Source organism: Cydia strobilella, chromosome 3, assembly GCF_947568885.1.
Source record: "Cydia strobilella chromosome 3, ilCydStro3.1, whole genome shotgun sequence".
NCBI classification, from domain to species: domain Eukaryota; kingdom Metazoa; phylum Arthropoda; class Insecta; order Lepidoptera; family Tortricidae; genus Cydia; species Cydia strobilella.
In genome coordinates this window covers 21,633,232-21,659,553 of record NC_086043.1, presented here as the reverse complement: position 1 = coordinate 21,659,553, position 26,322 = coordinate 21,633,232, and the positions used below count along the sequence as shown (strand labels likewise).

At 37.6% G+C, this 26,322-nt stretch overlaps 2 protein-coding genes across 2 annotated transcripts in view; both read left to right on the top strand.

Moving 5' to 3' along the window:
• LOC134756102 (phospholipid scramblase 3-like) overlaps positions 1 to 25,960 on the top strand; it is a 455,878-nt gene extending 429,918 nt beyond the window's left edge. Inside the window, exons 2-6 of the mRNA XM_063692915.1 lie at positions 16,204 to 16,288; positions 18,132 to 18,331; positions 20,761 to 20,952; positions 24,827 to 24,985; positions 25,813 to 25,960. Of these exons, the coding sequence (XP_063548985.1) occupies positions 16,267 to 16,288; positions 18,132 to 18,331; positions 20,761 to 20,952; positions 24,827 to 24,985; positions 25,813 to 25,836 (597 nt within the window). The 5' untranslated portion in view covers positions 16,204 to 16,266 and the 3' untranslated portion in view covers positions 25,837 to 25,960. The remainder of the gene's footprint in view (positions 1 to 16,203; positions 16,289 to 18,131; positions 18,332 to 20,760; positions 20,953 to 24,826; positions 24,986 to 25,812) is intronic.
• On the top strand, positions 1,885 to 2,457 carry LOC134756317 (heat shock protein Hsp-12.2-like). Its single transcript, XM_063693147.1, has one exon. The coding sequence runs from the start codon at positions 1,929 to 1,931 to the stop codon at positions 2,430 to 2,432; it is 504 nt and encodes a 167-aa protein (XP_063549217.1). The 5' UTR covers positions 1,885 to 1,928; the 3' UTR covers positions 2,433 to 2,457.
• Positions 25,961 to 26,322: the final 362 nt, after the last annotated feature.

The following is a 26,322-nucleotide window of genomic DNA, read 5'->3' as shown; positions in this document are numbered from 1 at the left end:
TACTTAGGTCTAGTCCGACTAGACCTAAGTATATGGTTTTAATTTCAACTCGATACCTCCACGCTAAATAAGAGTCTTGGCAGACAGACGGACGGACAACAAAGTGATCCTACAAGGGCTCCGTTTTTTCCTTTTGGTACGGAACCCTAAAAATGAGACATGTGATGTGATGTAACATTCAGACGCAAACTAAGAATCGAAATAAGTAGTGTAGGGTGGGAAACAGTGGCTCGGAAAAAAATAGCCGGGTACAGTGGCTCGCTCAACCTAATTTTAATATGATAGAGGCGATATTGGGGCGACTGAGCTACTAAAGAAATCCTTCTACTCAGTAAAAGGAATATCTTTCAAAATGAACAGAACAATTACATGGTTTTTGCAAATTCAAATGTAGATTTTATTGTTATTTATATTTAAGCTATTAATTTCAATGGTCGTGCGTAGACGACATAAAGTTGCTTATTATGCTCTAGAGCATAAAGTAAAATCATATATTATAACCCTTATTGACTTAGCAATTAAGTCCAAAATCTGCCATACAGATTATGGGCTGACCGGCGCGCTCCCGACCGGCGTGCCCCGCGCCCCCGACACAACTGAGTACAATTTACTTTAGTCTTGAATAAATACGGTAAAATAACCTAAAATATTGGATATTTTTGTATATTTTACTCACACTCGAAGTGAAAAGCAGTGTATAACTCAGGCATAAATGTCCATTGCCTCGGATAAAAATGGATCGCTTTATGCCCTTGTTGTACAATGTACTTACTATTTATTCCTGTCTTTCCCATCACGGAACAAGCTGTTCCGGACCATTAGGAGGCGTGCGCGGAGCCGAAGCCAACACGTAGAGAGTAGAGGCCCTTTTGACACTAATGAAATGTAAGGTAGGTCAAGGTGATGATAGTTTTTAACCAAAATATCACTAAGTCCGAAGTCATGACACATACTCGTAATTTAAAGTGCACCTTTTTTGCTACCGTGTATAAATATTACGCGTGAGCGGCGTGAGATTTCAATGAATAATTTCGACATAAATAACTAAAATGCACAAGAAAACAGTGATATTTGGTGATTTTGTAAGTAACCTATGTATTTATAAATAACTTTTATTTATTTATTTTGTATTTTTTAGTATGTAATGTTTGACGATCATGATAAGAAGATGAGATGATTTTATCCTGAAATAAATAAATCTAAATCTAATCTTTAGTAAAAGACAGAAAATATTGCATCAGTATTTTATAGTATTTCACAATAGGTTTAAAATATAACAATCATTCATTAAATAGTGCTTATTCTCGACAAATAGACAACAAACTGCGTATTAAGGATCTGAATTAATGTTATTACAAAATTGAGGCAAAAGCTTAAACTTTCAAGTTATTTTAAAAGGAGTCAGTGAACTCTACATTTCTAGGGGCGTCTAGTAATTTCTGTAGCACTATTTGCCACTAGATGTCTCTAGACTTCGCTACTTGTGCTTGCTCCAGTTTCTCCAATTTGATTTGCATTAGTTTCGCTATTCATCAATAGATGGCGCATCATGCGGATAGATATAAGACAGGCATTCGAATTAATTATAATATACAATAATAATCATCTGTTTTATAATGTTAGCAAAGAGTTATAACTGTTATAAGTACATAATAACTTAAATTAATGTATCGTTTGAAAGTTTAAAATGTATACTTTCCTATAGTAGTCACCTTAATTATAACGTAGTTTGGCTACCTGTCACTAGGTGGCGCTATTATCAAAACTGCACTTCCTCCCTAGAATATTCGTGAACTTTCTCCAAGCTTCTCGCCGACAGATAGCGTTGCTCCGTCAACTATATAAACGGCCGGCGCGCGCGGAAACGCAACAGTTGTAAAAGAATACGAACGAGTAACCAAGCGACGAGGAAACAATTCAAACGCAAAATGTCACTTATGCCGTATTGGGCGCGTCATTTTCGGAATCTGGCCCTCCGTGATCCTATCGGAAGGGCATTTGAGGATCCTTTCGTTGTCTTCACTCGCGATCCTTTCTTCCGCGACCCGATAAAGTTCATCAAGGAAGCAACAGCGCCTCTGCAGCATGGGATCGAGGGAGCATACTCCGACGCCGAAGTCAAAGTCGACGGGAAGAAAGTTGAGGTGCATTTGGACGTGCAGAATTTCACCCCAGATCAGATCCAAGTGAAGACAGTCGGGAATGAAATCATGGTTGAAGGAAAAAAGGAGGTGAAACGCGAGGATGGTTGGACGAGGAGCCATTTTGAGAGGAGGTTCCTGCTTCCCGAAGGTTTTCCTCCGGAGAGAGTCGAGTGCCATCTTGATAAGGGGAAGCTGTTGCTAGTCGCGTTCAGATCTGAGCCTCTGGAAGAGAGGACCATCAAGATCAACGCCAAAGAAGAGAAGGAACCGAAAACGATTGAGAAGTAGATTGGTTGTTAGGCATTTAGGTTTTTAGTTATAGTTCTAAATTATGATTTTGTGATATTATTTTTAATAAAATTACAATTCTTTTAAGATTTGTTTTTATTTTGACCTCCGATTTTTGGCAGCATTCCGTTCCTTTTTAGGGTTCCATACCCAAAGGGTAAAAACGGGACCCTATTACTAAGACTCCGCTGTCCGTCTGTCTGTCACCAGGCTGTATCTCATAAACCGTGATAGCTACAGTTGAAATTTTCACAGATGATGTATTTCTGTTGCCGCTATAACAACAAATACTAAAAAGTAAGGAGCCTTCGATGCGCGAGTCCGACTCGCACTTGGCCGCCTTTTTGTGCATTAACCCCTCGAACGCCAGTGTCAAACATTGCTACCGAATTAAACCTTGAATTTGTAAATTAAAGTTCAAATTGTCTGTGACGTATACGGGACAAGGCATTCAAAGGGTTAATTGTATCTATAAATAACTGTTTATTTACGTATTGGAATTTAACAGCGCAAAACATTACCGATTGGATGGAACAAAAGAAACGGAACCAAAATAGATAGTATGGAGTACATTACATATAGTTCAGCAAACTGATAAAGTGATAAAAAATATGGGAATGTTGACAATAATTACCGTTAACGTTTAATAAAAAAAATGTACTCGACTGTATGGTTGAATTAAGATTTCGTATACCAAACTGTAATTGGATACTTTTCATGTATGGGCTATATTAATTTCAAAACGGTTTAGTCACCTATAATGAAATTGACCAATCACAGCTCGCTGCGGTCAAGAGGACAAAACAAAACGATAGCTCAAATTAATTATTTATTCTAGGTTGTATAGAAGAAACAGTTGCTTCATAAGAAACGCGCATGTGACACCCTTCATATACCAACATCCATAGACTACGAAAACCGCTTAGCGTTGCTTGTTAGTCTCCATAGGCTACGGTGGCCAAAATCGAGAAAAAAACTGTCTAAAAATTGAATTTAGCAAGGAGCAAGTACCAGGGCCTCATGATTACGAGGAGGTGTCGTTGACCAACCCGCCGTACGCGCCCCGGCCGCCGGGGCCCGGCGGGTTGGTCAACGACACCTTCGATGAAGGCATCGCAGCTGCTCGCGTATCTTAGCTGCAATACTTGTTTACCTATCTATATACTTATTATGATTCTATTAAAGTACTTACGTAAGTGTTATTTTTGTTGACTCGTAGAAGAATGAGCTAAGCTTCGTGGCCTTAAGACGGTATTCGACTGAAAAGCTCTCCATTATATCACGATTGTATAAAATACTATTGTTTTCATTCAGAATAGGGACAAACAATACAATTATTATAGCGCCTACTGTATTATCACAAGCAAAGTTGTTATTACAATGGAACAAAACTAGCAAAGGCGCAATCAATAGGGACTATGTTCTGCCGCCGGAGGCAGCACTAGCTCAAACCGTAAACCACAGAGTAACTTATAACTTTACTTACCTACTCAATTCTCTTTGCTAATAAAATATATAATATGCCTTAAAAAGTTCCTTGACAAGTTTTTACACTTTACAGATTATTTGTTACGAATAAATAATATGACATTGATGCATCAATGCGGTTTATTTACAGTTTGTGCTAGTGGCGCCCAATACGCAGTTTTGCGTAATACCTATTCCCTTACTAACGAGAATATTACAAATCTTACAATGCCACTCCTCTTTGGGCCCTATGACTCCTGGGTGTTAGACCTAACCCTCTAACGAGAATGGGTGTCGAGTATCCATATTATGCAAAATTCTATTCTATCACTGCATAGTTCAAAATCATAGTAGGAAATATTACCCATCTGGCTTATAAAGGCTTCAAAATCGCCAAATCCGACAATCTTTAGCCAATAGGTAATTATAAACCTTTCGGTACCTTATAAGGGTCTCGCAGGCATTTTGTAAGAATCCGCCGTACAAACGGCGTCGTCAATTTACAAACGTGAAAACGTTTTCACGTTTCAAACAGAAACTATCTATAATTCGAGTAGAAGCCCCATTTCTTGCTAACTCCCGATACATTTTGAGTTACGCAAGACACTCAAAACTGTAAAACGGTATTTCTATCAGTATCCTGACGTAAGTGACGTACCTACGCCGTCTCATTTAGTATAGGATTTTGGGGTTCTTATAATTGCAGTATTACTTTTTACCAAAATATATCTACCTACTCATACCAACTAAATTGTATAAACAAACTCAAGTATATTCTGATACAAACACAGGTTATTCATAGGCACGTATTACTGTCCCAAATACTGTATAAATAATTCAGAAGCTGCCAGCTTCTTAGCCATATTTTGTCCAAATTGGGACTGGCTTTGCCCTTTACTTATTACTCGTGCAATTTGGAGACAGACGTGACGACGTGCCCTGGGGCCTATTTCTCGAACGGTATTAGACTAATATTATTAGTCCACGGACTGTCAAGTCGTATGGGTTACCATGGCAACACACTAATAATAATATATTAGACTAATATCGTTCGAGAAATGGGCCCTGCCATACATTTATTTCTTGTTTTTGTTATCTATTCTGGGTTACGAATTGATGCTACACCATTGTAATGGAATTATATGTATTCTTTTTGTTTGTTAATTCCTTATATCTATTTATTTATTTAAGAAACAATTTAATAATAAGACTAAATTAAGCCTAGTCAAAAAGTCCCCCCCCCCCCGAGTTGTCCCTTGCGCAAAGGTGCCCATCACATTATAACGAACATTGTATTGCGAAATAAATAAACTAAACTAAACTATAAGTATGATAAACATAAACATCTAAGGTTAGGTGGGGTAAGAGAAACTATGGGGCAAGAAACACTTGTAGGGAATAAACAGGTAGAGGTAGGAAAGGGTATTCAAAAATAAATTAAATGATAATAAGTAGGTACCGTAAAACGGGGTGGCTTTCAAATGCAGGGGCGACTTTGAAATTTTACTTTTTAAGACATACTCATAATATATTTTTATGCGAGATTTTTTACGGTTTCAATAAATAATGGTAAATTTATGACCGTTTCAAACTATCAAAGTAACCCCAAATTTTACTAAAGCCACCCCGTTTTACTAAAAATAAAACTAAATGCATATATAAAATAAATTCAAAAATACTTACGTAGAAGGACTTTTCTCATAACTATGGAGGTCCGAGCAAAATAAACTATGATTCTCTTACCCCACCTGACCTTAACTAATCAAAATTTTACATTTATTCCTAATGGCATAACAAAAACATAAACTTTTACAATAATAGGGGATATTACTGCAATGTTCTGCCACCAAAGTGCAGGACTAGCCTTTTTAGTAAACCATAGAGTAACTTATACATACTGTACCTTTAACAGGTTTTTGACAAGTTTTCAGAGATAATAAAATATGACATTGATGCATCAAGGCGGTTTGCTTACAGAGGACCTACCGGGAAACGTGAATCCGAAAATTCGCTTGCCTCTTTATCGCTCGAATATGCAAGAGTGACAGAGATGTTAGACAAAGAAATTTTCTTGTTTCCCGATAGACTCTCAGATTGTGGTAGTGGCGCCCTGGCGCCCCCTACGCAGAGTTTTGCGTAATATTCCCTATTGTATGGATGGTATAGAAAGGATCGCAATCTCTTATGGCAGAATTGTTGTAAAAGTGACCGCGTTAAGCTTTAAATAATAGTTCCTAATCTCTCCAGTGGCGCTAGTTAGGCTCTGGGACATGAGTATAACATGAACCATATAAGGCAACAAATAACCCGACCAAATTACGTAGGTTGTTTTTGGTAGTATTTCGGTGTATGGTGGCGCCGCCTAATTACTGTTTTTTGATGGACACTTTTCATACATAGAGATTTGGCTCCTTTATACAGTCTCCATGCCCTATTGATACAAATAAATGCTTACGTAATTGTGTTAGTATGTTAATCACACAGTTGTTATCTGTTCTATATCACTCATCTACAAGGCGAAACGTGGAAAACACGGGTTCAAGTGCAATCTTTCATTCTCTGCTTTTAATAGGAATGAATACCATAGAGCAAGAAAATAGTAAGAAGTAATATTATTATAGAGTAGAGTTCTTCAAGAAGCGGGTATTTAGGGTTCTCAAGGGTCGGCGCTCGCACTACTCCATACAAATGTAGTCCCCATTTTCCTCTCTGGATATTGTGATTATGGAAAATATTGTTACATAATTTGATGTATATTAACCATAGCTATGCCCCTACGTTTGACTTTTTATATTTTTTTGATTAATGTAGAAATTAGGAGCGATAAATAGTTGTCACACAATTTTTTTTATTATCTCTATAATACAAATTAAAAATTCGAAAAATTCAAATGTAGGGACATAGCATAGCATACAACAAATTGTGTCAAAATATTTTTAATAATGTTATAATCCAGAGGAAGATTAGGGACTGACACATGACACTTTATTCTGTTCAGTCGGTGCAGATTTAGCTTTAGAAGGGAAGGACTCTAGGGGCCCATTTCTCGAACGGTATTAGACTAATAATATTAGTCCACGAACTATCAAGTCGTTTAGCAGTGAAAATCGATGTTTTAATTTTATTTATTATTTTTCCCAGAGTCAGTAAACAATTATGTGACACATGTATTTTATTTCGGGCAAAAAGAAAAAAAACATGCATTACCCTTAAGGCACAGGGCGGACACGCTATACATCGAATATCACTTGCGTTTCTATGTGTGAACCATAGAGTGTTAACGGCGTCATTTGTCAGTGTGTAAGTAAGTTGCTTAAAAACAGTACTGTGCGGCCGGCAAACGGCCGTCAATCTGCTGTCGCGGGGCGAAGTAATTCGAATCGGGGCGGGGCGCGGCGGTGCGTGGCCGTTCTGTATGATAATACCAAATAATACTATTACTTATTCTGTGCTTAAGGTTTACTCACTATTTAGTAAAAACCATGCATAGTTAACTTGGTCCGGCTCTAATCGTATGAAAGTCTTCTTAAGTAGTTATCACGGCGAAGACCGACAGAAAAGCGATCTAAATATAAGGCGTTATTGTAATGTTTATTACGCGAAACTATTTAGCCGCGAGGCCGTGTGTGGGTGGCCATTGCCCATTGTTATTAGGGATCCGTGGAAACAAATGAATCACCGTACATGCAGTTTAGGTTCATGTCTCTCCTGTGGACATACATGTTGTTTTTAATTGAATAATTTAATTGTATATTTGAAACATCAGAAATTGTTATTCTTTGTGACCTGTTTATATTTTAATTCAATTAAACAGTTTTTATTTTAATGTTTTATTCTTCATTTGTATTGAATTTTTTTTATGAATGTCAGTAATTTTTCAAATATATTTAAATAACTGTTAAAAGTATTAGAACAAATTAAATTAATAACGGAAAGTTCAACCTGCCTTCCAATTCCAGCCTGGGGCACTTTTTCTTAGTATATATATGAAATTTATTTGATTTTTAATAATTTATTATGAATTCTGTTTTTAAATTGTAATTTAATTGTGTTGCTTTGTTTCTTTATTTTTATTTGTGCACATGTAATTATCGTTAATAATTGAACTAATTAATGACGACGCCTGTTGCTGATTTATGGTTGTACCCACCTGACGAAGCCTACGTTGCGGATTTGAGTTTGTCAACCTTAATTCTAATGTTGTTTTGTAAATTGATTGTACCTAAATATAAGTGGAAATAAATAAATAAATTCTAAAAAAAAAAATTATGAAAAATATAATATTGTTCGGTTACCGCGATAGTTACTCATGAAATAAAACTATGGAAACGGATTATATCACGTATATTGAATTTATAATACATCCCGACGTTTTTTTTTTAAAATAATTGTAGTGTATAACTAGCCTTATGAACCGATTTTGCATGTACAACCGGCCTTAAAGTTTATAGTCTATGATTGTTCATTATTTTAGTATGTGGGTATTTTTGCACTTTGTAATTTTTCCTCAGTCACCCGTTGACCACGAACGCTGTAAAGGGTTCGAAACGTCGGGATGTATTATAGATTCAATATACGCGATATATTCCGTTTTCATAGTTTTATTTCATATGAAAAAAATAATTAAATACTAAATTTGTAATTATAAGTTCAGATTTAACTATTAAGGAAATAATTTGCATGACTTATTAAAGTGAATGTACGTACGCTCACTTAACAATTGTAATTACATTTAAAGCAAATAAATTACTATTACTATTACCCAAAGTTAAGGGTGACTTACGCTAGAACGGTTCGGGGCCGGATAGGCGTCCGACACTTCGTTTTCTATAGAATACATCACGCTGATCACCAATCAAAGAAAATGCCCTGGACCCGGACTGTTTTATCTTCTAATTCCTGCATTCAATTTGTGAACCTGTGGGAATGTGGAAAACTTATTTATTTTAAACTTTATTGCAGATAAAAAAGCACAACAGGAGAACTTGTCTCTAGTAAATTCTCTACTATCCAAGTTACAATTTCAGCTTTATTTTTATTGGTGACAGACGGAAAGACAGACAGACGGACGGAGAGTGGAGTCTTAGTAATAGGGTCCCGTTTTTACCCTTTGGGTACGGAACCCTAAAAACTTCAGAACTGCTGTACAACCGCTTCAAGCTTGACCATTATTTCAGAAGCAATCAACCGTTCAATATATTTGCTACATTAAGACCACCAGCTCAGCTACACAAATGCTTGCATTAGATCGGGATCAGTAAAGACATTCTGGAAATTATTGGATATCTAGCGAAGAAAAAACAATGGTTGCAATGAGAAATCAAACATAAAAGAATAATACGGACTGTTAATCTCCTTGCCAAATTATCATCTTCAGGTAAGTGTCTTCAGAGTTACCTACAAATAATACAAGGCTCGAAAAAAATATTTATTATTTAATATAACTATTTATTTTAATCTTTATTGCACTTAAAAAAGGTATAAAGGATGACTCACGTTAGACCGGGCCGTGTCCGGGTCGGAGCTTCCGGCGCTTAGTTTTCTATGGAAAGCATCACGCATGACGTTTTCTATAAGTCAATTATAGGGCCAAACGCAAAAACCGGCAAAAAATTACGTTTCTTATATGGTAAATATTCAGTTTATTCTGTTTTTAGTATTTGTTGTTATAGCGGCAACAAAAAAACATCATCTGTGAAAATTTCAACTGTCTAGTTACGGTTCATGAGATACAGCCTGGTGACAGACAGACGGACAGACGAACAGACGGACAGCGGAGTCTTAGCAATAGGGTCCCGTTTTTACCCTTTGGGTACGGCACCTTACCTGTAACTTATTTTAGGTTAGTACCTACATTTTAAGATAGCAGCGTCAAGCACAGAACTGGGAATACAACCCGTATTGATATAAATTATCAGCATAACAGAAAAATAATGAACAGTGAATACATTATTCAATTTACGCCCATGTGACAGTAGCGAAACGGCCAAGCCATATATTTTGACTAAGGTGTAGAGTTTGAAAAGTTGGAGCTTGTAGAGTTGGAGCGTGTAGGTAGAGTTAGAAATTTAGAAGCTCTACATGTGATCTGATAACTTTTTGACAGTGCCAGCCAGATGGTCTCATTATGCAACATTTTACATGAAAATGTTTTTGGTGGGATTATTATGACTGTTGACACAGTAAGGGGTCCCCGTTTGTCCTCGCCCCACGTGACCGCCGCCCTATATGAGGCGGGGACAAATGGGAATTATTTATATGAAACTGTCACTCACGTTCTAACACGTCGACGTTCTTTGACTTAAAAAACGACAGTGACCCGATAATATGCGTTGTTATTTTTAGGGTTCCGTACCCAAAGGGTAAAAACGGGACCCTAATACTCCACTGTCTGTCTGTCCGACTGTCTGTCACCAGGCTGTATCTCACCGTGATAGCTAGGCTAGACAGTTGAAATTTTCACAGATGATGTATTTCTGTTGCCGCTATAACAACAAATACTAAAAGTACGGAACCCTCGGTGGGCGAGTCCGGCTCGCACTTGTCCGGTTTTTTAAATATAACATTATATAGACAAAAAAGGACAGTTATGTAGTAGTTAGATAAAACTATTTGTTTAAATTTGTAGTTTTTACGTGAATGTGTTTTTTTCATAATCTTAAATACCTATAATAGCGCGACTACTTAATAGTACATTATTGTCGAGGCTCGGAAGTAGCTACTTGCTGGCTGAGGATTCGTTTTAAACGGACGACCTTGGGAGTCCGTTTAATTGAATCCGAAGCCAGCAAGTAGCCTTCCAGCCGAGTCATATATAGTGCTTTTCTCAAAAATGGCGCAATAAATGCAAATATAATAGAAATATTTTACAGAAGCAACGTTCTTATGTATAGGTATATATTATCACAGAAAAAACTAAAAAGATTTGCTTTGCCGCCGTTTTATTTTTTAAATTAAAAATGGAAGTGTATTTTTCTGCTGAAAATACGCCAACCTATTTGAGACACCTAAATAGTCGCGGTACCAACATTATAATAATAAGTACTGATCATCTGTTTGGCTGTTTAATGGACCTATGCCTTCATTTGATATGGCCACTTCAACTTTTAAAAAGTTTGGAACTCGACAAATAATGGAATTTGTATGCAACATTGCAGTCCCGAAATCGAGACTGCAATGTTTTTAACTTTTTAATTTTTTGACTGACCATAAACTACGCACTTCGCGACTTACTTTTTAACCGGCAACGTCGACTTTGCCGTCCATTTTTGAGAAAAATGTGTTAAGCGTTATCCCGTTACCGTTAAAGTCGTCGTCAATAGAACTTGCAAATAACGTAAACAAACCATTTTACATTTATTACTTCGTAATCTCGCTATCTAAAAGGACAACCAAGACATTATCAACAATCTGTATACTTCAATATTTTATTTATAATTTTTTTAATTTAAATTAAATGTTAATTATTAATATTTCAGGGAAAATAGCCTTCGTAAAAATGTTAGGTTAACAATAAACAAACAAGACAGATTTTCTTAGCGTTTGACACATTTATCTGTCATGTTTGTTTAAATTATTTGCAAGTTCTATTGACGACGACTTTACATTTTGTTATTATAGGCCTATAGGGTATTTGACAGTATTTAAAATAAATAATTTTACAACATGCATGAAATAAAGCGCTAGGAGATTAATAGAGAAACGTAGACAGCAGTTATTTTTAGACACAATTTCTATTTTAAAATCCGTTTAAAACTATAAAGAGTTTTGATTTGATTTGATTGTGACTCACTAGTGTTTCATATAAATTCCATAGTAGCAAAGATAGATATAACTCCGTAATAGATGGATACAGTCTAAGAAAAAAACGTGCCTCGAAAATCATGAAAATTTGATTCTCGATCAGATGGCGCCACTAGTTTTGGCCTACTCTCGTATAGAGGGCGTTGACTTTTTCGTTTGTTATTTATAATTTTAACGCATACCAGTGAAAGAACATGGGTGAAAATCATTAAAAAATAATTAATGCAAATAAAAAAATCATTTATCCATATTTAAATACATTTTATCGTATTTTTATAAATATTTATTTTTAGCTTTAAAGTGTGTCGACAGATGGCAGTGAATTTACTGGGGTTACAAAATTTACTATGACAGTACCGCTCTAGTATAAGTTACTCTATGATAGTAGTAAAATCGTTTTGACAGTTCGAAAAAAGAAACTGATTTGACTAGTAGTCAAATACCCTATTAACACGGCAAGCCGCTCACCCATGACCAAAGTGGCAAACGCCTGACATCAAACTGTTGTTAAACAATCACTTAGCCGAGTAATGACATCGAGCCAGACAATAATAAACACATGGCCATGGAGACTGTATAAAGGAGCCAAATCTCTATGTATGAAAAGTGTCCATCAAAAAACAGTAATTAGGCGGCGCCACCATACACCGAAATACTACCAAAAACAACCTACGTAATTTGGTCGGGTTATTTGTTGCCTTATATGGTTCATGTTATACTCATGTCCCAGAGCCTAACTAGCGCCACCGGAGGGATTAGGAACTATTATTTAAAGCTTAACGCGGTCACTTTTACAACAATTCTGCCATAAGAGATTGCGATCCTTTCTATACCATCCATACACATGGCCGTAAGTTGACCTAATAAGTACACATCCAGCCAGACAACATGGTAAAGATGATATAAATTTTATTGTACTCTTTTTCGGCAAGTACAGATATAAGTGAATTATTTTCCATAAATTATTGTCAAAATATTTTCTACTAGCTTTTGCCCGCGACTTCGTCTGCGTGGACTTAGTAACCCCAGCTAGAGTAAGAATAGCGCCTGGAGAAAGTCTAATAGCAATCATTCAATTTGAGCATAACATGCACACAAATTATTAGGCAACTCATTAATTATCTCAATTCCACCATGATAACACCCCGCTTTTCACCCTCTTAAGGGATAATTTTTGGGACTATCCTATGTCCTTCCCCGGGACTCAAACTATCTCTACGTCAAATTTAAACTAAATCGGTTCAGCGGTTTAAGCGTGAAGAGGTAACAGACACACAGCACAGACAGACAGACAGACAAACAGACAGACTTTCGCATTTATAATATTAGTATGGATAATGTTAAAATCCAGAGGAAAAAGAGGACTAGGTACGTTTGTATGAAAAATCGATTTCGCACGGTTCCTCATTGTATGAGAGATTTCATAGAGTTAGATCAAGAAAAGTCCGCAGAGATTTTGACAGCACACGCAGTGGCACTGCCATTTATCCATACTAATCCATACTAATATTATAAATGCGAAAGTCTGTCTGTCTGTCTGTGTGTTACCTCTTCACGCTTAAACCGCTGAACCGATTTATTTGAAATTTGGTATACAGATAGTTTGAGTCCCGGGGAAGGACATAGGATACTTTTTATCCCAGAACTCACCCCTCAAGGGGGTGAAAAGGGGGGTGGAAATTTGAATGGGGAATCAATAACCGCTGAACCGATTTAGATGAAACTTGGTATGGGGATAGTTTGAGCTGTGGGAAAGGATATAGAATAACTTTTATCCCCGAAATCATCCCTTAAGGGTGTAAAAAATGGGGTGGAAATGTATAGTGTGGACCAATTTGGGGGTGAAAAAAGGGTGGATTAAAAAGCAGATTTCTTTAAGAATTAAGATACCCAAATTACTAATTCCACGCAGACGAAGTCGCGGGCAAAAGCTAGTATGTCATAATTTCATAGAAGTTTGACGTTTAAAATAACACCCGCACTGCGTGTGCTGTCAATATCTCTGCAGACCTTTCTTGGTTTCTAGTTCACTGCTGATTGCTGTTTATCTGTCCTTCAATTGGGGTTGGTGCAACTTCGTCGTAAGTGAATTAATTTTCCGGTATTAAAAACAACAAAAACAAGTAAACAATCAAATCAAAGTGACCCCATGACATTAAAGTCAAATCGCGTTGTCTACATTGCACACTATGTATACTGTATACACTGTACAGTGTATATGTATATACTCCTGTGTACATTGTCAGTGAAAACGCGACGCCGGCGTCGGCGAGTCGTGTCCGATGTCCGATAACGTTATTCTAAGAATTTGAATAACATTTCATAATTCGAATAAAGTTGAAAACAAATGAACATCAGTTTTTGTTAGTGTTGTGTTTGCATGCTTCTGGAATGTGTGTGTGATGAATTTAAATAATTAATGTTATAATAGTTTTTTTTAGGTTGTTAAACTTGTGAAGGCTATGTGTTTTCGTTGTTCGATTCGTTGATATTTGTTTACAACTTGAGTTTAGTTGTGACTGATGAGTTTTTAGGTTGTATTAGCTATGTAAAAAATTAAAATTCATGGAGTATGACTGTAATTTATGGTTTAAAAATACTTAATTCTCATTAAAGATGTCCAGATGGATAGTAAGGGTGTAAGGATGACTTACCAAAAAGACCCGGTCAATTCGAACAACGTGATAATTACTAGATACGAGAACAATACGATCTAATAGATTAAATAGTTCTCAACTAGTTAACGAGAACAATACGATCTAATAGATTAAATAGTTCTCAACTTTTGCAGTTCGATTCTTGCGACGTTTTGGGATATCCATTAAATATCCATTGGATGTCTAAGTAATATCTTAAGCAAATCTTAAAGAGATCGTTAAAGAGGACATTCGGAATCGCGGAAATGTCAAATTTGACATGACTTTCTTAAATATCTCGTTATCGTTTCTGTTTCATATCTAGTGGATATCTATAGTTGATATCTAGATCATTGTTCGAATTGGCCCGTCAGTCATTGCGCTAGTTTCCGTCCATGCTCTATAGTTTTCGTCTACTTGACGGATTAGCAAATAATTCGATTTGTATACAATTGTGCTAACACTGTGTAACACAATTTAAAAAAAAAACCATTAGAAATTATAGGTAATCAAGTGCGTCAGCCGAGTTAGTTGTACCACGAGTTGACACTTGACGTTCATGTTACTGACTGCGTAAACTTGATCGCAATTCGCAGTCCACCTCGCTCGCGTAGAGAGGAAATGCGAGCGAGTTTACGCAGATGCTAACGTAAAAGTCAAATGCCAACTCGTGGTATCCTTGCTAAGGTCTCTCTCGTTAATAGACATTCATATCTGTTATTTTTTGGGAAAATACTGTTGCCTAGCTAGGTAAAATATTTCATTTATATTTTTCGTTGAAATGATAAAAAATATATGTATATAGGTATACAGAAAAAAAATAGAAAAAGTGGCTAGAACTTATCTAAACAAAAAATAACTAATAAAGACATTCCCGCATATTGTTTCTGTAATGTTTCATTATACAAAGAGCATGCCAGATGAAAAATGACTTCCATTTCCGGTCGAAAATAAAGGAAAGAAAGGAAAGGGCACTAAAAATGATAAATAACAGCTGATAAACGTAACGACAACATTTTATAGGTATTGAAGTAGAACTGTGTCGCTTTGTAAAATTGAAAAAAAAAAAATTGTTAATGATATTATTTACAAAATTGCTTTCTTGGAGTTAGACATGAGGATATCACGTATCATTTGTGGTATATTGTACAAAAAAAATCTGCCATATCGTGTCTGGAGGAGCCCAAACTTGATATGTTTCGAAAATACTTTTTGTTTTAATTTAAAAAAATGCCCGAAATGAAATGATGTGATATATTTTTAGAATCGCCTCAAAAAAAATATGTTTTATCACTCCCCCCCCAGCGAAATTTTTTTAGGAACTGGGGGTCAAAAATTTAGTTTTGGCCTCTAGTATGCGTGTGCCAAACGGCTAACCTGTACATCGATTTGCGGTATTTTTATACGAACGGGTTAGACTAAATGTTTCAAGTTACATTGTATTTATCTGCCTTTTAAATCTATACTACCTACTTAATATGATTAATCGAGTATACATACGCCCATTTTATTAGTTACAATCTCACCGGTTCAGTCGCCGGTCTATTTGAATTTTGAATTTGAAATCATTTATATCATATAACTGTAACACATACATTTTGTTAGTAAAAACAGTTTCAAAAGGTTAGTAGTTTAGTACCTGAGCCTAAAAATTATACCAATACCTAAACCTAAACATTACAGAGAGGAAAACGTAGTCCGTTTGTATGGCAAGTCGGTTTCGTCTTAAAACCATAATTGCGAAATCTAATTCGGGCTCCAGATTAAGGTATTTTTAAAACGTCTCGATACAGTGAGCTGCCATGATCGTGTAAGAAATTAACTTTAAGTATAATTAAGATAAAAGTGAAATTATGAAGTGGTAGTCAAAAACGATATTAAAGTGAAATAGTTAACTGTAATCTGAAAGACTGTGAAATAATTTCAAAATGGCGACCGCGTCACATTTAGGTAAGTGAATGGCACTATGGTTTATGAATAATATTATGTAAATACACTTCACTTCACTTGACTCTTCACTTGAGTAATATACAGGGTATTTTATTTAATCTTTTGGTCGCCGGTGACATATATATCGGCAGCGTAGGTCCAACGCCAAAGACCGATTAATCCGTCACAGACCACAGAGCAACATAGACCTACATGCGTGCATTCGTATAAAGTTTAATTGTGGTATTTTCTATAAAAAGGGACCTTATTGTCGATGGCGCTTACGCCATTATAAACGATGCTCCGATGTAAATACAATGCCTCGCGAAGCTGTGCGGCGTAAGCGCCATCGACAATAAGGTCCCTTTTCATAGAAAATGCCCCAATTTCAGTTCTGACAGTGGCGTGGCGTCTGAGTGACAGCTTTACCCTTAGCAAAATTTTGTGAGATGTATATTACGCGAATAAAATTTTGCCTATCCCATAGCGAATCATATCTGAAGGCTGGTAACTACAGCTACCAAAAGCAAGTGAATAGAAAACATCGTCATCTGATCGGTCAAAATGTATGCCAGCAATTTTTTTTTTGAGATTTTGGGATTTGTCGCATAGGTAGTAAAAGTTACTCAGTTGCATCACCTTGCAAAAAGTGGCTTGTACAAACATCCTGTATAATGAATAATTCATTTGAGATTTGAGTTACAAGTGACGTAGATAACAACATGTAACATATTAAAATTGGTACTCAGGAGCCGCATTTTGCCAACATAACATCGTATCAAAATAGTGTTTTGTATAATCGTAATATAATATAATTTTTTCACCTCAGCAGCTCGAACAAGCCTACTTTCGTCACTCTCTGGAATGAGGAAAGTGCGACTTTCCTCACTCCAGGGAGTGAAACAAAGTAGCTTTTTAATTTAGTGAAGGCCATGAACTGCCACTTCATACTTCGATAACTTTTTTTTCTCCGAATTATTCTGTGTAATTCGAAATACATTTTATCTTTAATATATTATGTTCTCACTATTGAGGTGAAAAATTATGTGTGCAACACGAGAGCAGTTATTTTACATCTCGTGTTTTTGAGTCCCTCGCTACGCTCAAGTTTCTAACTTAGAATCACTCGCTTCGCTCGTGATTCAATTATAGAATTTTTCGTTTTCTCGGAACTCAAAATAAACACTCGCAAGAAAAACCAACTTTCCTCTCTTGTTGCACAAATAACTATTTTAAGCCAGTAAAAATAGGCAGCAAAGACATTGAAGATACTAAGGAGCAGAGCTGTAAGAGCTGCTATACAATTAGAAAAAATATTTGTATTGACAATTTATTTATTTGTATTGGCATTTGGATTTATTTTTGAAGAAGTCACTGATTGCAGTGACTTCTTCAAAAATAAATTAACAACAAGAAGTTGCATATAACTCCTATTTTCAGTAACTGCCTCCTAGCCTACTCGCTATAGTAGTACTCGGTAGTAGCTTAATTGAAGCTTCTGCCTATGAAGCAGGAGGCCAGGGTTCAAATCCTGGTAAGGTCATTTATTTGTGTCCATCTCGAACAAAGTGTGTATTTATCTTAATAAATTTGTATACCGTCGTTTAGTGCCCATAGTGCTAGCTTTTCTTAGCTTGAGGTTGGTTCGATCTGTGTAAGATTGTCCCCAAATATTGATTTATTTGGGGCATTTTCTATGAAAAGGGACCTTATTGTCGATGGCCCTTACGCCGCACAGCTTCGCGCGGCATTGTATTTATATCGGAGCATCGTTTATAATGTCGTAAGCGCCATCGACAATAAGGTCCCTTTTTATAGAAAATATCACATTTATTCTTAATTTTGATTTATATTTCCGTTTCAGGCATCAAAGGCCTCGAAGGCCTCCACGGCGTGACGATCAGGCAGAAAGTGACTGGTTTCTCTAACAACAAGTACGTGGTGCTGGCACCAGATGGCGCTGTCATTCTGTACGCAAAGGAGAACTCCGGCGCACTCAACCGGCTGTTCGGCGGGAAGGACCGCGCTTTTGAAATAAACATTTATGACACACAGGATAAAGAAGTTAGTATTTCGTTTAGACTATTTTTTAACGTTTGTATAAGGCTGTTACTGCTCAATCTACCCACGGAGCTGCAGCTGACGTTCACGAAGCTCCATGCTTTTCTGGGACTATGTCGATGAAGGCAATAGGTAGGTACAGGACAGGTACCTACTGTTTTAGAAAAACGCCCTCGTCAAAAGTAGAGTTCAATAGAAATAGCAAAAAATGTAAAAAAATACGACAGATTTTATTAGCATTTGACGAATAACCTGAAAGTTTTGCGATGGTTATTTAAATTGAAATATATATAATTAACGGGTCTCTATTGTTTCCCATAAAGTTTTAAGTCATAATGTATTGTTTGTCTGCATTTTCGTTAGTCATAATTTGGTTTTACTCAGAGACGCGTAACTTTTCAGCATTGCCATAAAACAAACCTAACCTATCTACGGGGTAGCCTTACGAAAATCCAATAATGTAAACGGTTTCAGAATTATAATCTGACAATCATTACATTATGACTTTCAATTATTATGTCAAAAAAAGGGATCAGATAAAACAATGAACATGTTAAAAACTAGTAATTGATATAATTTTATTTTTTATTTTTATGAAATAGGAGGCAAACGAGCAGACGGATCACCTGATGGTAAGCGATTACCGCCGCCCATGGACACCCGCAACACCAGAGGGGTTGTAAGTGCGTTGCCGGCATTTAAGATGGGTATACGCTCTTTTCTTGAAGGTTTGAAGGTCATATCGGTCCGGAAATACCGCAGGCGACAGTTCATTCCACAGTTTAGCTGCATAAATAAAAAATAAAAAAAATATATATGAACTGTTGATTGAATCAGGGTTGTCCACAAAAAGTGCGCGATTACGAAGAAATGAAGATAAATTGGTTTGTCTACATTATTTGCCATGTCTATTGAACTCATGTTTAAGTACCTACGGAATTTTTACAAACGGATTTGGCCGCATTGACCTTATTAAGACGACTTCCATATTACTGGAACATTTCCCTTTCAAAAAGGTTCAATTGTATAACCCCTTTGCGTCGAATTTTATGGCTTTTCCCATTTTCTTTCAGCAGAACAATTCTTTCAAGATAGCGTTGTCTTTATAGCTTGACCACAGATCACTTCAGTAGATGGCACATTAAGACAACTCGCAGTCACCGTCCAATGGCGTTCCGTACAAAAACTGTATTAGAGCGTGACTGGTCATTTCAGGTCTGTCCACGTTTACAATCTTCAATTAGGTATGTAGATTACAACTATCTACAAAAAATAAAAATAGAGTAAACTGGGGCTGCGCTGTATATAAAATGGTTTACAATGCAACTACGTGGTGAATATATGTGACGATTTCAACCAAAAAGCACCACCTTGTCGCTTGTTGATAAGGTTGATTTCTAATTGAAGCTATATGGAAATAGCGCCTTACTGACAAGCGACAATAAGTACCGTTTTGGTTGAAAATGGCACATGTAAAAGAGCGCCACTAGGTTATGTCGTATAATGTTTGCAAAGGCTACAAAAACACAAAATTAATTTTTTTAACATGGGTTTCGAAAATATCACACTTTTGTATATTTGTAATTTTTTCTAGAATATTCCAATAACTTTATTTTTTAGGAAACTATGTGCACAATGTATCTGTAAGTGGTCCGTGGCTTAAAAGAAGGTACTAACCCTATTTTCGGTCAATCATGATTGACCTTGGGTCGACCCCATACCCCATCGATCTGCCGCACCCCGTTTAATGGGTTTGTTTAGTATCGGGTGCAAACTGCACTTCAGCTGACGAGTCAACAAGCTGACCATTCATGTTTACATTGTGGTGATAAATTAAGTAACATATTTCTGACATTTATTTTTAAGTTTTTCCGCGAGCCCAATTTTTTTAACCCCTGACGTACGTTACGAGTAGTTTGTTTACATTAATTCTGACAGATTAAAAATTTCGTTTTGTAGCAGAAGAATGTTCAATGTAAAATGAGGATTACATCATAAACAGAAAGTAAACAAACAGAGATAACTGTAATCATCAAAAATAAATAGTAGTTCGGTGTTAGGTAATTATCAAAAGGAAAACACAGTACCTATTTCGGTACTGTGTTTTCCTTTCGATAATTATAGTTATCCCGGTGTGCGTAATCTCTGATTCGCTTTTGTTTCACGGGAAAGAGTGTTAAAAAGCTGAAATAGTTACTTTGAGAAGGGGAAAAAGTTGTGCTAATATAATGCGATGACAAGCGAAAAAAGTTATCGTCTATCCTCCACCCCACGCAGCAAAAAGATACTGAAATTGAAAAAGCTTGCCTCTACTCTATTCGGCTACCGATACTTATCCAAGTGTCTACCTGTGGCCTTAAGGACGGCGGTTCAAGTCGAACTTAAATATGCTCTGTTAAATTGGATCTTCATTAATTCCAGTTTGTTTCCAGGTAGTTCGCCTTCGCCGGCCTTACACGTTCGGCCCTGACAAGATGGACGTAATCTTGTGCGGCAGTCTTATCAGCGTGGTCCGACAGGAGGTCACCTTCTTCAAGCCTGTACTTAACATTAACGATGCCAATGACCGTCCTATGCTGAGAGTCAAGGGTCCTATGGCTACTACGGGAGATGCTGATTTTAAAGTAAGTAAGGATTTTTAAAGAGTGACTTGACTGTTAAAGATTATTCATGTCTCCTATGACAACTAGATGGAACAACGTTTGTTTGACATAGTTATTGAAAGTCATAATGATTGTCATATTATCATTAGTCATAATTATATAATAATAATAATAATAAGCCCGCAGGGCAGCTTGTGGCGAGCTGTTGGGGAGTGACGACCCCACGGACCCGAGTGCTCCAGAGAGTCGGTCAGGGTCTCCGTCTCCGGCGTGTCTTCGTCGGTCGGAGTGGACCCCAAGGGGACCCGCAGGACTCTCAGCTCTGGCTTGCCTTCATTGGCCGTCCAGAGGGGAGTCGTAAGAGCTATATGCTCCAGGGGTGGAAGTGAAAGATGCATAAGACGCGAGTTGGCACAGTGGCTGTTAACAGTCACTGGGTAGAAAGCGGCGCACACCTCTCGACACCCCTGAGCCGCTCACACCGGTGTTGCTCCTGGTCGTCTTCACGACGGCAGTTTCAGGGGCCCATCTAGTCAGCGGCAAGTCACCACCTGCCGCGATAACGTGTATTAACATTGTTATGGTAGGTGTCCGGAGTTCTTTACAATAGCCCAGTCTCATTGCCCACCCAAACTTCAATCCATAGACCGGTATACTGTTCACTTTTTCTGCAATAGTCCCAATGCCTGCTGCGACCGGTTCATGGGTGTCTATTGTTGCGCCTGTGAACGGGTTCCAGCAGGCGTTCTACATGACATTAAAGCTCTCCAAGGGGCCTCTACGTGTTGGATCTATATCCCCACGCAAGCCTATCAAAAGACCGGGATTTATAGGCCCGTGATATCGAAGGAGATACAAATAATAATAATAATAAAATACTTTATTGTGCACTACAAAGAAAAATACATGTTACAAACAATGACAGGACATAAGTGAGTAGGTAACAACAGGCGGACTTATCGCTAAAAAGCGATCTCTTCCAGACAACCTTCAGATAGCGATTCAGTGGCTAGAAATAAGTTAATGGGCAGTGCAAAATAACAAAGGTGTAAAGTTTACAAATCAAATACCTAAGTATAAATAACAAACAATGAAAAATAAACTACATAAACTACATATATTATTTAAGCAACAATAATACACTACATAAACCTACACAAAATACATAAATACATAATGAGAATTCAAGCAAGAGAAGAATAACGACCAGGTAGCGTGAACAAAAAGAAAAATATATATGTGTAAGTGAAAGGACCAAGACTAAGAAAGAGATTTTAAATAGTGTTCTTTTAGAAGTTTTTTAAAAATGGGTAGGGATTGAGCACGTCTTATATCAATGGGCAAAGCATTCCACAATCTTACAGACTGGAAAGTGAAGGATTTGTTGTAGAACTTACTAGATGACCGAGGGGCAGCAAGAAGGCGATTCTGAGCACACCTAACAGACAAAAGAAAACTAAACCGTTTTTTAAGGTATTCAGGAGTATTTGGAATAAATAAAGTGCGATAGAGTAGAGACAGGATATGTGTATTACGTCGGAAACGAATCGGTAACCACCTGAGCTGTGACCGGAAGCTGGAGACATGATCAAATTTTCGTAGCCCGAAAATGAAGCGAATGCACACATTTTGAAGCCGTTCAATCTTGTTCAATTGCTCTTCGGTAAGATCGAGATAAGAGATGTCGGCATAGTCTAAAATGGGAAGAAGAAAGGATTGGGCCAGCGCGGTTTTAGTGGAAAGTGGTAAAAAGTTGCGGAGACGCCTAAGAGATCCCACAGCGGCAAAAATTTTACGACCGACTTCATTAAGTTGCGGACCCCAGGAAAGAGTACGATCCATAATCACGCCCAGATTCTTTACTTGGGCCGAGTACGGGATCTGGACCCCATCGAATAAAATAGGAGGCAGACTCTCAAAATTCACCTTAGCTATGTTCTTGGGGCTACCAATAATAATAGCTTGGGTCTTCGTAGGATTAACTCTAATTCCATAGCAAGAACTCCAGTGCAAAATGCGCTCTAAATCAGAGTTGGTGGTAAGAATCAGAGAAGGTAGATCCGCAATTGGGCACTGAGAGTAAATTTGGAGGTCGTCGGCATACAAATGATAAGAAGAAAGGAGGTTAAGAGAAATAGAATTGATGAAGATGGAAAAGAGAAGGGGAGACAACACGCCACCCTGCGGGACGCCAGCTAGCGTGTTGCACCACGATGAACGAACGTCGTCTATTTTAATACGTTGCCGACGACCTTCCAAGTAACTGCGAAACCACCTAATCGCATCAGGAGATATATTGAGAGTACCTAGCACCCCTAACAGTATATCGAAGTCTACAGTATTAAATGCGTTAGTGAAATCGAGCAATGTCAGTATTGTTAGCTTTCCGTTATCCATTCCTAAACGGATGTCGTCTGTAATTTTAACTAGAGCGGTGACCGTGCTGCAATCAGATCGGAAACCAGACTGAAATGGATTAAGGAGAGAGTTTCTATTTAAAAACGAAGTAAGTTGATAGTGCACTAGACGCTCTAAGACTTTGGAAAGAAATGGTAAGATAGAAATAGGCCTAAAGTCAGGGAAGGAAGACGGATTTGATTTTTTAGGAATCGGAATTACATCAGCATCTTTCCAAATTTTAGGAAAAGAAGAAGAAGAGATGGAAGAGTTAAAGATGCTAGTTATGATAGGGACAAGAAGGTCGAGAAGCGGAATGATCATGTGACGGCCCACACAGTCGACCCCAACGGCATTCGAAGAAATGTACCGGATATTCTTCTCGACATCGCTGTTAGTGACTGGCGTAAAAGAAAAGGGGGAAAAGCTTGGAGTTGGAGAAGAAGAAAGACGAGTAAGAGTTTCAGCCTTAACTGGACCGCTGAAAAGAGCAGGAGAAGAAAAGTGCAAATTTAGGAGGTTGATATCTAAATCATTAGGGATTGAAATACTGCTTGATTTACCAACTCCATAGGACTTGAGAAATTTCCAAATTTTAGCTGGCTCACCCTTTTCCACTGACTCATGAATATGGTGCCGCTGTGCGTCACGGCACACCGTGCTGCAGCGATTACGTAAAGCGTGGTATTTAGCTTTGTTCTTGTCCGTGGGTATATATGTATAATTCTGAAACCGTTAACTTTTCAGGATTTTCCTCGGGTTAGGTTTGTTTTATGGCAATCCTGTAAAGTTACGCGTTTCTGAGAAAAACCAAATTATGACTAACGAAAATGTGGACAAACAATACATTATGACTTAAAACTATATGGGAAACAATAAAGACCCATCTTTGACATTTAGATAACTCCGTAGATCAAGCAAGCCAGCCTATTCAAATAAAATAAAAAACTTGTTCCTCGAATCGGTCACATGCATCTGGCGGATTTGCCCTAAGGCCCAGTAGTCCCGGGCCTAGGGCGGTAAGATATTAGGGGCGGCAGCAAGGCGGCAGTCTATGTAATGGCTGCTGAGAAAGGGGCGGCTAGTAGCTACTACAGGGCCCGGGGCCTAGGGCGGCAGACTCAAATCCGCCACTCATATGATAATTTTTAAATAACCTATTCCAGGGGTCGACAAACCACGACTTTAGGTACGAGGAACTGAGTTAAATCACTTAAACCACTTTGAGACTTCTAAAATGGGTGATTTCTAAGTAACGCGTAATACAGTACGGGGTTCTTGAAAAAAGGAGTGTACAGGTTTTTAAAGGGTCGGCAACGCGCATGTAATATCTATGGTGTTGCAGGCATCTATACGGTAACTGCTTACCATCAGGCGGGCCGTATGCTTGATTGCCACCGACGTGGTACAAAAAAAATGCGTCTCTTTAAAGTTAGTCAATATCTGACCTAAAGAAACTTTTTGCCACAGATAAACATGTCTTTTCTTTGTTTTCCAGTTGTACAACACGAAGAAGCAGCAAGTTGGCGTCATTGCTAAGCGCTGGGGCGGGCTGGCGCGAGAACTCTTCTCAGATGCTGACCACTTCGAGATCACCTTCCCTGCTGACGCTACCGTCGGTGTCAAGGCGGCTATCATTGGGACTTGCTTCCTTATAGTGAGTCTTATCAATCTTAACATCTGATAGCTTGGGTGGGGTGTGCGAACTCTTCTCCGATGCTGACCACTTCGAGATCACCTTCCCTGCTGACGCTACCGTCGGTGTCAAGGCGGCTATCATTGGGACTTGCTCCCTTATAGTGAGTCTTATCAATCTTAACATCTGATAGCTTGGGTGGGGTGTGCGAACTCTTCTCAGATGCTGACCACTTCAAGATCACCTTCCCTGCTGACGCTACCGTCGGTGTCAAGGTAGCTATCATTGGGACTTGCTTCCTTATAGTAAGTCTTCTTATTAACCTTTACGTCTGATAAATCTACATACCTAAAATTGAGTTTGGTAGGTATGGCCACTATCAATAGTAGCGGATGAAACAACGCACCAAAAGTTGGAATGGAATACTTTTCCAGAAAATAGAGATATATCTTCAGTTCGCGTCCAAAAGTACAGTTAAGCAGGGATTCCACCAGTGTGCGCCACTGTGCGGACAAGCATATTGAGTACAAAAATGCTTATGCTGCACAGTGCCGCACACTGGTGGCTGGAATTCCGTCTTTACAGTATATTTTTTCTACATATAGAGACATATTTCTTTTTTGTTGTTACTAGAGAATTGTACATACTTTTGAGTCTTTTGACATACTTAGTCTGATCAGCTATTTTTGACGCTGACTCGACAAATCTATTGGAGTTCCGCAACTAAATGTAAACTTATTCTGCAACTAAAACGAAGAGCGCTTATAATAATATACACAGTAAAAATTAAATTCATATTCATTATTATTTGGTGCTCACAGTACAGAAATTTTATTTTTATTTTCCAGGACTTCCTGCACTACGAAAACTGATCGGCGAAGCTAAATATGTTATCTTTGATGTCGTATAAAACGCATTTAAAATTAAGATAAGCCGCACTTGTGCATTAAAATATTATCTACGTACTGTTTTCAAAATAAACAATTTTAACGATCATTTCGGTGCTGTTTGTTTTCATAGTGTATCTCAACATAACAAACAAGACTAGAATAATGAAAAACTAGAGCGTCAGCTACAAAACGCCATCTATTGGAAGTTTATTGAAACTTATTCGTTTAACAATTCTTCACTAGATGTCTCTTCGAATTTGATTACAGTGCCATCTATCAACTAGCACGAAAATCGCTTGCTACGCTATTAGATATAATGAAATAAATACGAGAACATTACGCTCGTGTGTTCATTACGAAGTTCTGCTATTGGATAATAGATGGCGTGGACACCAGATATTTTAGACAACACTGAAGAAGTTTAGACCATGTTTAGACTAGTTAGTATGGCTGATTTCTTTTGAGATA

What these genes read in the sequence shown, in the direction of transcription:
- LOC134756317 (XM_063693147.1), top strand. Translation starts at nt 1,929, where the DNA reads ATGTCACTTATGCCGTATTGGGCGCGTCATTTTCGGAATCTGGCCCTC.